This window comes from Tetranychus urticae, chromosome 3 (assembly GCF_039701765.1).
Source record: "Tetranychus urticae isolate SD_2017Ah chromosome 3, NJAU_TeUrti_SD_1.0, whole genome shotgun sequence".
In the NCBI taxonomy this organism is placed as follows: domain Eukaryota; kingdom Metazoa; phylum Arthropoda; class Arachnida; order Trombidiformes; family Tetranychidae; genus Tetranychus; species Tetranychus urticae.
Genome location: NC_142960.1, coordinates 961197 through 974559, shown reverse-complemented (window position 1 = coordinate 974559; position 13363 = coordinate 961197). Strand labels below are relative to the sequence as shown.

General features: G+C 32.8%; 4 protein-coding genes across 10 annotated transcripts; 1 reads left to right on the top strand and 3 right to left on the bottom strand.

The window, feature by feature from the left end:
- Positions 1-113: 113 nt before the first annotated feature.
- Positions 114-1258, bottom strand: LOC107369034 (uncharacterized). Its single transcript, XM_015936954.3, has 2 exons — positions 1154-1258; positions 114-1072 (listed from the first exon to the last, which is right to left on the bottom strand). The coding sequence occupies exons 1-2, from the start codon at positions 1200-1202 to the stop codon at positions 261-263; spliced, it is 861 nt and encodes a 286-aa protein (XP_015792440.2). The 5' UTR covers positions 1203-1258; the 3' UTR covers positions 114-260.
- Positions 1259-1954: 696 nt separating this feature from the next.
- LOC107369231 (uncharacterized) lies at positions 1955-4945 on the bottom strand. Of its 2 annotated transcripts, XR_016199682.1 has the most exons (3): positions 4809-4945; positions 3149-4748; positions 1955-3083 (listed from the first exon to the last, which is right to left on the bottom strand). XR_016199682.1 is itself a non-coding variant. In XM_089268924.1 (2 exons), the coding sequence occupies exons 1-2, from the start codon at positions 3201-3203 to the stop codon at positions 2194-2196; spliced, it is 945 nt and encodes a 314-aa protein (XP_089125050.1). In that variant the 5' UTR covers positions 3204-3363; the 3' UTR covers positions 1955-2193. The 2 variants fall into 2 exon arrangements, 1 of the variants encoding a protein (XP_089125050.1); XM_089268924.1 differs by lacking the exon at positions 4809-4945 and having other exon boundaries at positions 3149-3363.
- Positions 4946-5323: 378 nt separating this feature from the next.
- Positions 5324-7641, top strand: LOC107369148 (UNC93-like protein MFSD11). The gene is made up of 8 exons (XM_015937069.3): positions 5324-5615; positions 5665-5846; positions 5904-5983; positions 6055-6336; positions 6398-6463; positions 6529-6639; positions 6703-6889; positions 6950-7641. The coding sequence occupies exons 1-8, from the start codon at positions 5472-5474 to the stop codon at positions 7290-7292; spliced, it is 1395 nt and encodes a 464-aa protein (XP_015792555.2). The 5' UTR covers positions 5324-5471; the 3' UTR covers positions 7293-7641.
- Positions 7593-11972, bottom strand: tmod (tropomodulin). Of its 6 annotated transcripts, none has more exons than XM_089268927.1 (6): positions 11753-11972; positions 11259-11712; positions 9853-10310; positions 9383-9674; positions 8307-8396; positions 7593-8220 (listed from the first exon to the last, which is right to left on the bottom strand). In XM_089268927.1, the coding sequence occupies exons 2-5, from the start codon at positions 11626-11628 to the stop codon at positions 8329-8331; spliced, it is 1188 nt and encodes a 395-aa protein (XP_089125053.1). In that variant the 5' UTR covers positions 11629-11712; positions 11753-11972; the 3' UTR covers positions 7593-8220; positions 8307-8328. The 6 variants fall into 6 exon arrangements, with proteins under 6 accessions (XP_089125053.1, XP_089125052.1, XP_015792558.1 ...); XM_089268926.1 differs by having other exon boundaries at positions 11259-11696; XM_015937072.3 differs by having other exon boundaries at positions 11259-11604.
- Between the last annotated feature and the right edge of the window lie 1391 nt (positions 11973-13363).

The following is a 13363-nucleotide window of genomic DNA, read 5'->3' as shown; positions in this document are numbered from 1 at the left end:
ACCAGAAGATGATTTTTACTTGCATCCTTAGCATAAACTTTAGCGACTTTTACAAAAATATGATTTTCGTTATAAATTACTAAGCAATAAAATAAATTTGAGCGACTGAATGATTTTCAATCAATAATTTGATTTATTAAGTTTACATAGGTTCAAAAACAACTTAACAAACCTTCAGGTCAATCGATCAGAATAAAATCATTTAAGTTCCAGTAAAATAGCTTTTAATAAATAAACCAATAAAAAGATTGAAAACTTAATCAAGCTAAAAGTAAACTTTCGGTGGTATCGTATGGTGTTGCCTCATTCATGGTCTTCATGACTTCAACTGAACCTTTGACTTTGGAAGTAACTGGTTCCATTGAAGATGATGGTGCACTTTGAGTCGCCAGATTTTCAAATTGAGGATAAAAAAGATCCAAAATGTTTTTAAACTGTCGCAGAACAAATTGAATTTGAGGCGCACGTTTATCAGCCATGCCGATGTAATTTCCATAATGATCATATTTTGCCGTTGGTTCAGTATAATTAAAGTTGACTAAAGGCTTCAGTTTATGCTTAGTTAGAGAAGCAGTCAATCTTTGAAGTTCATTATATTTTTCATTTGATTCCTTTTCTTCAATATCTTCAAGATAAACGTTTATAAGATCATTTGTACTCTTGATAAGATTATCATTGGAAGTCACATTGATCTGCTCAAGTAAATCGTCTGGAGATGCTTTGAAATTCGTCTCTTCCGATCCAAACTCAATCGGAAATATTTCGTTATTCAAGATGTACTGTTCAATTAAATACTTAACTCGTTCAGTTCCATGGAAGTTAAAATAATCTGTTTTTTGCAATGTAGTTAGTTGCTTGTCCAAAGATTCAAGACTTTTTGCCTTCAAAACGAGCAATTTTTGTCGACTTGCACTTAAATTTTCCAGCGAATTCTTGATGTCTTCAACTATTTGAATAGTGTTTTGTATTCTTAGATGTAAAAACGACGCAACCAATGGAGCACTGTAACTATCAGCAAGATTTCGAAGCAAAACACCATCTTCCAATGAATCTGGTCTGGCTAAGCATTGATCTAAAATACCAGAAAATAAACATTTGGTTTTTTAAGGTTAACTGTGTATTAGGTTGTCAAATCTTTTTTTATTGTACTCACGTAATAAGCTGAATGTTATGATAGTCACTAAAAACCGTAACGATTCCATATTTTGTTAAGTTGTTATTGTACTTGAAACACTATCATTCAAATGTAACAATTTCAAATGAACAGTATCTTGGAATAAACCAGATTTTATATTTATACAAAGAGCTAATCAAATATTTCTGACAGTAAATACGAAGATAATCTTGTTGTGGAGTAGAAAAGAAGTTGAAAAAAAGTAAAAACACAGAATTTCAATTAAAAAGCGAATTTCAAGATAAGATAACTTGTAAAAGCATTTCAGCTTATTCATCAACTCATTTAATTAAGTTCCGATGCATAGTTATAGGTTAATGTACATAATTCTGTGTAATATTAGGTTGTTCAGATCATTGTGAGCCCTTTATATTTGGACAACATTGAAAGATTACTTGATCAATCCATCGTGAGTATCAAACAGAGCAGAAGAGGATAAGTTTTTGCTCAATTTTTTGAATTGTAATTTATATTTGTACAAATGGTTGGTCAAGGGAAAGAGCATTATAAATTATACAATAGATGACCAACTTAGAGAGATCGATCAAGTTATCTTTCGATTTTGTCGAAACATAAAGAACTCACAATGATCTGAACAACCAAATCTTTGATAAAAAAAATGCTAGAAAGAAACACTGTTTCAATTTTTCTTATTAAAGTCGATCTCAATTTCAATTACAGCATTTAATAACGCAGAATTGGAACTATCGAAAGCTAAATTTCTGTGAGTGTTTAGTTGAGGACATAATAATCTGTTCTTTAAGGAATAAAATAAAATAGTTCAATCAATTTGACTTTATTTCTGTAGATAAGCAAACGATGAAAGTTTTCAGTCATTCAACATTTCTATTATACTTTAAATATTGATCGATGAATGAAAAATTTTAACCTGGTCCAACTTTAACAACAAGTAAAGGTTGATACGATTTTTGTGTATTAATTTTAAATAGTAGATTAAAATAGTGAAAATCATTTAATTGTTTTGATTTTCATGCAAACTATAAAACGATGTACTGGCTTTAATATGCATCATCGTACATTGGCACAAAGCCTGATCCCATGGTTGGCATTGTGGGCATCTTTGTGGAATTCTTTGTGGGATTCTTTCTGGGAATGCTTATGGGAAAGTTTGTGGGAATGTTTGTGGAAGTGTAATATAATGGAGTCGTACTCGGAAATTCAATATAAGGTTCGTTGGTTGAAGTACCTGGTCTTCCGAGGCTGGAGTACAATGTGTGGAAAAGTCTAGCCATGAGTTTAATTTTATGTAGAGTCTCTGCGATGTCTGCCCTGGAATTGTACACAGGTTCTGACTTATAAATATACGGTTCATATAATTCAACTGGTTTAACGGTGAAATGGTTGGTCAAAGATTCAAGTTTGCTTATAGCCAATTTACACGCCAGTCTCTGAAGGCGATTACATGTTTCATTTCTTAGTTTGGCGTCCAAATCTTTTTTCACTGAATGGGTCAATTTTTGAGTTTCAAGGATCAGTTGATCATTTGATTTGATGGCTAAAAATTTATTCAAAGAATCGTATGTTGAAATAGACATGTCATTGAATATCATTCCGTTCAATCCCAACTCGACTGGATACATTTCATTGTACACATTAAACAGTTCAATGAAATATTTTGCTTTAGAGGTTCCATTGAAATCAAAATAATTGGCCTTTTGCAAAGTGATCAGATGACTGTCCAAAATTTCAAGGCATTGAACGGACAAATCAAAATAGTCCTTCTTTTGTTGGTCCAAAGTTAGTGAATTTCCGATCTTCTCAAGCATCTGTTTATTGATCGTGATTCTGTCATGAAGAAATGAAACCACCAATGGAGCACTGTATTGATCCGAAATTTGGATTAAAAATTTACCCTCTTCAAGTTGAGGCAATGAAGATGAGAAAAGGCCTAAAAAGTGACAATGAAATAGGAATTAATAGTTTATCGATGACAAGAAACAGTATTTCACTTACATTGTAAATACGCCAAAATTATTACTTTGAATGGTGAAAATTGTGTCAGTTTCATGTTGTATTGAAAACCACTAATGATTCACTGATCTTCTGGCAAAGTCAATTCTGGTAAATCATTGGTATCAACAGTATCAAGTAACTCAAACCAAATGTTGAACAAATGTGCAATGTAAGCTAATAGCTTAATTGCCCTTTAATAAGCCTTTTTGATTTAAAATTGAACATTGAATTGGTAATCAATCTCAAGACTTACAATAAGTTGACTCGAGATAAATAATGGGTTCTGGGAATGTGTTCAATATTGACTGGTTTGTATGCTATGGTTGCAACTGGAGTCACTTTTCGGTGGTGAAATAAGCGTTTGGGCTTTTTTGAAATTTTAGACATTTTTCGAGTCTCTAATGATTTTGATCTGAAATGTAACAATAGCTTGATTAGTGAATAAAATGACGATCCAAACCATAGACCGATTAAGCCTCCAACCGATGAAATGTAATTGGCAAATGTTATAACTAGTTTACGAGATTTGATTACAGTCACTAGTTTAGATGGCAATATTGTAATTTTGATGTTTTTACCAGGAATTTGTGATTTCTGGGATGGTTTTAGCTTATTTAATACATAATTTATCTCGACACAATCTTTCAATCCACAAACTTGCTTACACTGTCTGTACAATTTACTAGTTAAATTGTAATAACTTTGACTAACCCAGTAATTGTCAATCAGCTTGAAATCATCACCAGATTTAATCAGAAAATCTCGAGGATATTTTTGCTCTCGATCAACAAATTGTCCCATTAAACAGTGTTCATAACAACTTGGCACATCTTTAAAATTGTTTGAAAGCTGCTGATTACAACCATTCAGATTGGATCCAGGAAGGTTTATATCAACATGTTTGTGAAAGGATAATGAATAACCATATTCTGTATCTTCATTTACTATCAACTCAGCAAAGCTAATCTGATGAAACCATGGTAATTCCTCTGTAATGTGAGCAGCAACCAAAACTTGCTTAATTAGGGGCAATGATGTTAAATTGATTGCGAAAAATGCCAAAGGTGAATTACCGTAACCATCAAAAACAATTAAATTGTAGTCAAATACGATGTTGGAGCGAAGCGTTAAACACAAATTTTTTGAATGAATCCTTCTTAGCCCACCAAGTGAACAGTTAATTGGACCTACATTTTCAGTTCGAAGTAAACAAAATTTGAAAAGTTCCTCAATAGGCTTGACAGTATCGAAAAATTGTAAAGTTGTTAGTCGATCGAACAGGATTTCATCCCTTTCAACAATTATATCAGTATAACTCCTCCCGGTGTAATCCTTATTTGTCACTGAAATGTTTTTCACAATTGATAAAATATCTGGAAATTTTTCAAACAAAAGCTTAATATCAAGCACATGCAATAATTTGAAGCAAAAGGTCAAATTTGGCATCTCAATGGGACTATTGCGATGGTAAATGGTTTCCACTTTCACTTCTTGTAAAGTATATTGTTGGTATAAATGGACAATTTGACAGATCAAGAGTAACCCAATGAACCCAAAAAAGATCCCTTTAACCAGTTTGGGTAATCGAGAACCGATGAACCTACAAATGAGAAACAATATGCTAGATTCAAGAGTTGAACTTCATTTTAGTTGCACTTACTTCATTGTTTTATCATGTTCAAGCTTCTAACCTGAAATTTTCCAAATTTAAAAAGAACATCATTCAAAACTATTTTCATTTGACTTCATTTTCTTTGAGAAACCTGGAAATTCACCATTTGGTCATGACTAGTCTGCTTTTGTGGCTCATTAAAATGTCAACGGTTGATCATTTAAATGATTAATTGAAGTTCAAGTTTAACCAATGAGTCTTTTTATGGTCAATCAATTGATAATCTAATAATAATGTCATTGAATGCTTGTTGCTTTTGAGTGGATTAAGTAATTAATATTTGTTGTAATTATAATTACAATACGATGACATGAGTCTTGTGGGTGATAAAAAAGGGTAACATAATTGATTATCAATGAAATGCTGGTTGACTTTGAGTATTGATTGCTACTGAGTTTCTTCAATCATATCTTATTAGTAAATCATCAATTGGATTATATGATCATCGATTAGTGATAATAACTGGTAAATGTCTTGTAAGAAAAGTATTAATTGTCACAAGATTAACTTAATCATTGGAGAGGGCAATCAGATTTCAGATGTTTCGAGTGAGAATTGAATAGAGAAGGTTAACTGGTAATAATAATGCGATTAATTGAGTTTGGATCAAATTAAATGTTTTCTCAATCCAGTTGAAAAATAACAATCAAAATGGATGAAATTGATCTTTCCATTGCGTTGGGTTTAACTCCTCGACCTCAACAAAGATCTGGTGTCGCTTTAATGAATGTTTCTTTACTTGGAATCACCTTTTTCTTCATTTACACCTGTTATGGGACTTCAATGTTTATTGAGGTAAGTTTAATCTCAATTTATTGACTTGTCTCATTTAAATTATCATCAGGAACTGGCAGTAAATTCAGTCAATAATGAGTTTGCCGACAAATGGAATGGTAAACAGTGGAATGCTCATGAACTTTTAGGTGTTAATTATGCCATTTTTGGTTTATTTTGTTGTCTTTCGCCTTCTCTAATCGACATGATGGGTCCTAAAGTGGCAATGATTGTTCATGGTTTGATTTTAAGGTGAGTTTACTTAATGTTCAACTGGATTAAAAGGGTTCACCAGTTTTTTGTTTACAGTTCAGCTAGTTTATCATTTATATTTCCAACACCTGATGGCTTAGTTTTTTCCGCAATTGGTTTAGGAGTTGGACAAGCAGGTAGGTTAATCGATTCACAATTACAGTTAAAGAGTAACTTTTTTTTCATTTTGTTACACTTTCTTATAAAGTATTATGGACCGCTCAAGGTAATTTGTTGACAATCAACAGCAAGGACGAAACAATCATGAGAAACAGTGGAATCTTCTGGGCTCTTTATCAAACCAGTCTATTGGTGGGAAACAGTATTGTTTATAATCGGTTTGAAGATCACCGAACCATTGATCGTCCTACAAGGAATATAACCTTTACAGGTTTAACCATTTGCAGTCTTCTTGGAGTATTGGCTTTGTTTGCTTTAAGAGAGCCGACAGATGCACCGAGGAAAAAAGTTGGAGCCTGGAAATCATTGAGTAAAATCAAATATTGATGATTGACAAGTTTTACTAATTATGGTTATCTTTATGTTCCCAGACAACACTTTAACGCTAATTAAAAGTCAGAAAATGATTCTTCTGCTATTGGTGTTTGTTTATACAGGTAAAAAGTCGAGTCATCAAGAGTAAATCCATTGTTTCAACTTGAATGAATTGTCATTTTGTCAGGTTTGGAAGGTTGTTTTTTCAGTGGCGTTTATAATGCATCAGTGGCTTTCTCAAGACGACGACCGAATTTTACTCATAAACGATTCTCAGGAGTTTCTGGAGTTTTGACGGGTAATGCAGTTGACAGCAATTTACTTGTAGGTTTAATGATAATGATCCTCAACTTGTTTTCAGGCTTTGGTGAAATCGCAGGAGGTTTCTTGGCTATTTTAATAGGAAGCGTAAAAAAGCGAAAACAAAGCAACTTTGTCATTTTTCTTGGCTATTGTATTCACATAATCACTTTTGCAGTCATGTATTTCAATCTGCAGTTCCATGTGTCTCTGAATGGATCCGATGAGCCAGCAGTAGTTCATGCAAGGTAAATTGAAAATAAGTGTTTCTTTTTCACTCAAAATTATTTCTTTTCATTTCCATTTAGTCTAATCTTGGCTTTAATTTGTTGCTTCTTGATTGGCTTTGGTGATGCTTGCTTCCAAAATCAGATAAACGCCTTCCTTGGCTCAGTTTACCATGAAGACAGTGCACCTCCATTTGCGATATTCAACTGCTTCCAGTACTTGACATCGGCCATTGCTTTCTATTACTCAAATTATATTCCGTTGGATACTCATATTTATATTTTAACGATTGTTGCCACCATTGGTGCTCTTGCTTTCTTTGCAGCTGATCATTTGCATAAAGTTGAAAAAAGAGTTACACAGTACAGGAAGAAGGTTATCCGAGTGATTCCAACATCTGATCGACCAACTGGCAACAATTAAGGCACTTGAAACAAGACACTGTGATCATGTAGTAATCAATACCAATGAGAGACTTTGGTGATAAGCTTATGGTTTTAATCTGGATTGATTTAACTTTTCATTGAAGTTCACATTGGTTAATGAATGATAGCTGATGAAGCTGAAAATGAAATTGGAAATGTGATTAAAGCTTTCAAAGGTGATTTAAAGCCGAAGTTTCAATCAGGTTGAAATATGAAAACAGAAATTGAATGACAAACAATATTGTAATGAGAAATGATAACTCGTATAATAATATACAATAATTGTGTTTCGAAATAATTGAGCATTGAAATAAAAAGCGTGACTTGATGGTCATCCTTTAATTGTACCCAATTGAGATAATCTCAAGACCATGTACATGATACACCCTGCAAAAAAGACTTCCTGGTGAATCAATAATATTAGCTGAGAGATTTGGAGGCAGATAGAATGTGAGAGAAAAAAGTTACAGAAAAAAGGTGTTTTTGCTAATTGAATGAAATGGCTTGAAAAGCTTTTAGTATTCACCAGAAATTGGCATGCATTTACATTACATTGAGGATTTATTTTACTGTAAATAAATCAAAGTCAGATCATTAATTAGCTGTCCCTTGATAGCATGGGATTCATTTTTTTTTGTTTGTCTGCGTCAAAAAAAATCAAGTTTCTAGATATAATCTACAATTATCTTGGTGATGAATGTTTTAATCAGGATTGTGAACAAAATCCAAAACGTGAGATACTCAGGTCTTAGTGAGCATTACTTGTTGATGAAAAGCGCGTGAACAGGAGGAGACGACGATACCAGATGAAGAGGTTCAAGAAATAGTACGATGAAATGTCTAGAGATAACGACATTCGAATGGACGTGATAGTTTTAGCCAAATAAAATACAGCTCGACTTGAATAGCCTTTTGTTGAATAAACTCTTTAATTTCGAGAAAATGTGGCGAAATTAACGTAAAATTGATGTTAGTGATGCATCACGAGCCAAACAAAAATACTTTGTCTCACCTCCTCAAGTCTAGCTTTGTTTTCACACAGAGACTAAATCCTTGTCTTGACTTGGTACACTTGATTTAGATCCGATTCTTTGAAGTCTCACTAAAAAAGAGAAAAACCGAAAACATAATTAGTATAAGAGAAACAAATATGCAAATTGAAGACTTTAGCATGACTTGGAAAACTATTAAAAACTCATCTCAAACATTTACATGCAAAAGAAAAGAAGTTTTATCAAACTTATTTTCTATCAAAGGTAAGTCCACAATAATTATGAAAAGTCCTGCAAATAAACTATTAAGAAATAAATCGAAAAATCCTGCAACTCCTTTACTTCTGAAATGCAAAAATGTAACATCTCGGATACCCTTGATTAGAAGTAATATTTTCTATCAATTTTAACTGATTCAACTCATTGAAACTTGTCAATGATTGAAAATGAGTTAATCATATTAAACAAGGTTATCTTATCAAATCTGAACCTATTAAAGATAAGCAGAATAAATTTTATTGCGCATTCTGAAATATTGGCATAGATTAGAGCACTTAATAAATATTAATTCATTGCATTTCAGGGATGTACTTTCACTTCAATCATTCTTTAATTAGCATTAAGCTTATAAATTAAAAAATAATTTTTGATAAATATATTGACTTGAAAACATGACAGACAGACTGAATGAAAAGACGAGTTAAAATTGGGTAAAGTAAATTTCAAGAGCTTTTCCGAATAAACATCACTCAACGTTAATAAATTTAATCAGAAGAGACCTGTTCTTTAACGATGCTTATTGAAAGAGATGTAATATACTGTGAAATATACAAAAACTATAAGTTTTGAAGGTCTAATGCCATGGTTATGTGGTATACACGTATATGCGTATGCGATGTGAAAAAGTGAGTTGGTGTTGAAAAGATTTGAGGTTTAACAAGAGTTATCAACTGTTACTTTTGCAAGCAAGTCTTAAGACTAAAGTTTAAGTATAAATTTTCCTTGAAAAACAAAGAAAGATGTTTAGAACAGAATGAAGGAAAATATCTGAACAGCGGGAGAAATTAATGGAAAAGAGAAGAGAAAATATACTTACAGACATCTTTATTCTTCTGTAATTGTTGAGCTATTCTCATTCGAGCATCAGGAGCATCAAGATGTAAACCAAGTTGAAGCAGTGTGTTATTTTGTTCAATCAATTTCGCTATTTCCATTTCAATTCGATTACCGAGAATGGCAGGCCTTTGATTGGAAGCTCTGAATTCACGTATCGTTTGATTAACATTAATAGCTGCAACAACATCCCTGACCATTGGACCAGACAAAAAATTTGATTCCAAGTTGAGACAGGTCAATGTTTTATTTTCTTTGAGGGCTTCGACCAATACCTAAATCAACGAGAAATTATTATATCAGTAATTATAGATTAATGTTGGGAGAGTAAAATCAACAAAAATCTATTTTTGGATCAATCCGCCAAAATATATTTCAAGAATTGGCATCAAACTTAAAATAGATTCATGTTTTTTGATGCTTTGTTGACATAATTTTTTTGTTAATAATTACCGCAGTAGGACCATCAGTCAATCCAGTATTGGCCAAATCTAACGTTTGCAAAGTTGTATTTGACTTGAGCCCTTCAAATAATTTCTTGAATGAATCTCTTGGTATGTGTTTAATATTATTCCAGTTAAGTTCTTGTAACTTTTTGTCATTTTCAACAACTTGTTTGGCTGTTTTACCAACATCAGTGGCATTGTCTGGTAGATTGGGTACTTTCTTGGGAACTGTTGCTCTCACAATTGATTCAAATTTTGCCTCTGATCCTTGACCTTTGTTAGTGATGGAAGCGTAAAACTGGTCTTGATTTAATAGGGAGTGTAAGCCCAAAATACCAGCAAGATCAACAAGATCGGATTCGGATGCATTCTTCAAAGCTTCACTGGACTCGTCATCCAAATCAAGCATTATCCGAGTTTCCTCGTCAGAAACTTTGGGCATTTCCTTGGGTTTCCATACAGAACCTGAAAAAATTTACAACATTCAAATTAATAGCATTGTTGATGGCAATGAAAGTGATAGGAAACCATTTATCATCAGTAATTCAAGGCGGCTCTAATGTTAAAACAAACTTCAGTAAACTGCCAGATAATTGACACTAATTTTTACTCAATCCCAAATCAGGCGGGATTTGATTTTCAGACAAATTTCACACAAATTTAACCCGCTTGAAATTAAAATCATGAATATCATGGTTAAGATTAAATAACTACTTCCAATCATTGTATTAATCAATAGTTTCAGCATTTAGTCTAATCTTGGGTAACATCATGATGAAGTGGAAAATTATAAGCAAGAGAAAACTTGCAGAAAGTTCAAGATAATTTGACAAGTTTTTAACCACTGCCAAGTCTTTTATGATATCATATTCAAAGTAACAAAGTATCACTGATAAGGAAGTGGTTAAATTAGTGGGTACAGAATGGTTTAAAATTAATCTTATGATTTTAAAAAAACGACCAAGCAAAAATATCTTTTCAAAAAAGTTCAAAAAACACAGACAACGAACTAACAGAATATGCTAACGAAGCAAAGTGTGTAATGGGTTGATGACCTTAATCAGGTTGACTTCCTATGAACAAATTTCTATTTATGAATTTTCTCTAACCATTCACTTTTTGTTGGCCTCATAAACACTGAAAAAGTTGATTTGAAATCCAATAGGAAATATGTGTAAAATCACATGTAAACTATGAATGATGATTCTAATAATGATTGATTAAGTAAGATAAGAAGGAAAATTGTGATGATAATTGAAGGAATGATAAAGGATGAAAAAGTGATGATGAAGAAGAAGCATGGGGCGAGGGGAAGAAGGAAAAGAAAAGTAGTAAGACGTTTCGACAAGTTAATTATAAAATTAAGATAGTTTTCTGGCAATTAACCAATAAGGATTAAATCTGTCTTTTTACCTCTCTTTACACCAGGTTGGAAAGGCTTGTTTTCTGGCCAATCTTCTTGGTTGAGGGCATAATTTTTGAGAAACTCCAACAATTTTTTCCTATCCAAAGGTCCAGTTGGACTTTTCTTGGTTTGCTCTCTACATCTCAATGAAGGTGGAATATGGGAATCATCTGGGTCAACATCATTGCTTAACTGTTCTAATTCCTCTTCCGTCAATTGGTTTAACAAATCCTCAATGGGTATATTTTCGTATTCCTTCAAATCTTTACCATATAGAAGAGATAATCCACCTCCAACAGGCTTTTTTCGGTCTGACAATTGTCTTTGATTGATTACTCGAGTTGTTTTGGTAACCTTACGTATTTCCATTGTAGCCATGATGATATTTAATGATATGAAAGTGGATGATTACAGGTGTGAGAAGTAGGTTAAAACAGAGAGTTCATCTAAACAATTGAGAATCTAATAAAGGTGGTGTCGAAAGACATTGGGCTAAGCTTACCTTGGTATATTCAAATTCATATTCATCCACATCCTTATCAGTCATGGTTAAATAATTTGATAGGGTTATAATGAAGATTAACAGATGTAAAAAAGGTAAAGAAGCAAGATTAGAATGAAGGAAAATTTAAAAAATAACTTAAACAAAAGAAAAGAAAATTACTAATAACAATTCGTTTCAACAATTTTAGATAAACTAAAACTAGAACCTTTAAATGAAAGAAACAACTGGAATTGGTATTTTAAGCGAAAGAAAAGAAAGATGAAAGTTAAAGATTCGATCCCACCCAACAAAAGATCGATTCAATCAAAAGACTTCGCCCAATTAGGTAATAAAAGATTCCTTTTGTAAATAAATCGATTAATCGAATCGACCAAAAACTTGAAGCATCAACTCGATTGAAATGGACCAATTGATCGAATGACAATGCCATCTATTATTCCTAATCCTAACTAAACAACCAGAAACCTAGGAAAAAAGTCGCAAATTTTTTGTGTCCTAAAATTGTAATTAATTAGCCTAATTAAAAGAATTAAACTTATTTTTTCTTTGTGAAGTTAATAATCTAAAGTCTCCCAATGAATACTGTGTCTTCATCACCAACTTCGGACCCCATTTCCTCCAGTTTGACCAAATTCAAAGATTACATGTGCTCTCTCCTCTCACCTAAGACCAAGGATAAACACATAGTTAACATTGAAAACAGCTTTGCCCTAGTTTTGGAAGCAGTTAGTGCTGCATCTCAAAATCTGGAAGTGATCAAGAAATTAAACTCCATTGAAGACACGCTCAAAACATATCAACCGACTCCATCATACGCTAGTGTTGCAGCTAAACCTAAAGTTGAAGTCAAGACCATCTTAATCAAACCAATTGATCCTGAAAAAAACAAGGAAACTAGTGAAACAATCACTCAACAGGTAAAATTGGATCCTACCATCAAGATAGATTCAATCTTCACTGGAAATAAATACGTTAAAGTAACCTCTTCTGATCCACAAATCAAAGCTAAATTAGCAAGTCTACAGCTCCTTCCTGAGACGTCAATAGTTGAAGCTAAAAAACTACAACCTCAAATATCCTTTTCGGTGAATAAAGACCAACTTGAAAAAGAAGAAGCCTTTATTATAAGAAATAACCTTCCTGACAAAGAGTGCACCTTTGTGAAAACCATTGAGTACAAATCTTATAAGGACGTTGACAAAGTTAAAGTTATCGTGAGACTTTCCAAAGTCAATAGAGCTCACTTGGCCAACCAAGGAAAAGTTTTTATGGGTGGACATAGTGTTACCTTCAAAAGTGATATCTACGTCAAATACTGTACTAACTGCTACAAAGCTGGTCACCTCACCCACCATTGTAAACATCCAGCAGACATTGAACCAAGACCTGAAGGTTGTTGTATGCTGTGTAAAACTGCTAAACTTGACTCAACAGACCACAAACCAAAATCAAAACATTGTCAAGCCTATCAAATAGAAAGAAAAAGAATAGCCAACATCACTGACTGGGATGATGAATCTCAACAATCTTAATTGGTACAATCACAACTGTAACAAAGCGAACGACAGAACTCTAAATGCCATAAACAACATTAAAAAATACCACATC

Excerpts from the sequence above, each read along its gene's own strand:
- LOC107369034 (XM_015936954.3), bottom strand. The coding sequence starts at position 1,202 with ATGGAATCGTTACGGTTTTTAGTGACTATCATAACATTCAGCTTATTA. Across the intron at positions 1,073-1,153 it reads CATAACATTCAGCTTATTAC|ATCAATGCTTAGCCAGACCA; the intron begins GTGAGTACAATA and ends CTGGTATTTTAG.
- LOC107369231 (XM_089268924.1), bottom strand. The coding sequence starts at position 3,203 with ATGAAACTGACACAATTTTCACCATTCAAAGTAATAATTTTGGCGTAT. Across the intron at positions 3,084-3,148 it reads AATTTTGGCGTATTTACAAT|GCCTTTTCTCATCTTCATTG; the intron begins GTAAGTGAAATA and ends GTCACTTTTTAG.
- LOC107369148 (XM_015937069.3), top strand. The coding sequence starts at position 5,472 with ATGGATGAAATTGATCTTTCCATTGCGTTGGGTTTAACTCCTCGACCT. Across the intron at positions 6,464-6,528 it reads ATTGGTGTTTGTTTATACAG|GTTTGGAAGGTTGTTTTTTC; the intron begins GTAAAAAGTCGA and ends TCATTTTGTCAG. Across the intron at positions 6,640-6,702 it reads AGTTTCTGGAGTTTTGACGG|GCTTTGGTGAAATCGCAGGA; the intron begins GTAATGCAGTTG and ends ACTTGTTTTCAG.
- tmod (XM_015937070.3), bottom strand. The coding sequence starts at position 11,797 with ATGACTGATAAGGATGTGGATGAATATGAATTTGAATATACCAAG. Across the intron at positions 10,311-11,258 it reads CCAACCTGGTGTAAAGAGAG|GTTCTGTATGGAAACCCAAG; the intron begins GTAAAAAGACAG and ends AAATTTTTTCAG. Across the intron at positions 9,675-9,852 it reads TGACTGATGGTCCTACTGCG|GTATTGGTCGAAGCCCTCAA; the intron begins GTAATTATTAAC and ends TCGTTGATTTAG.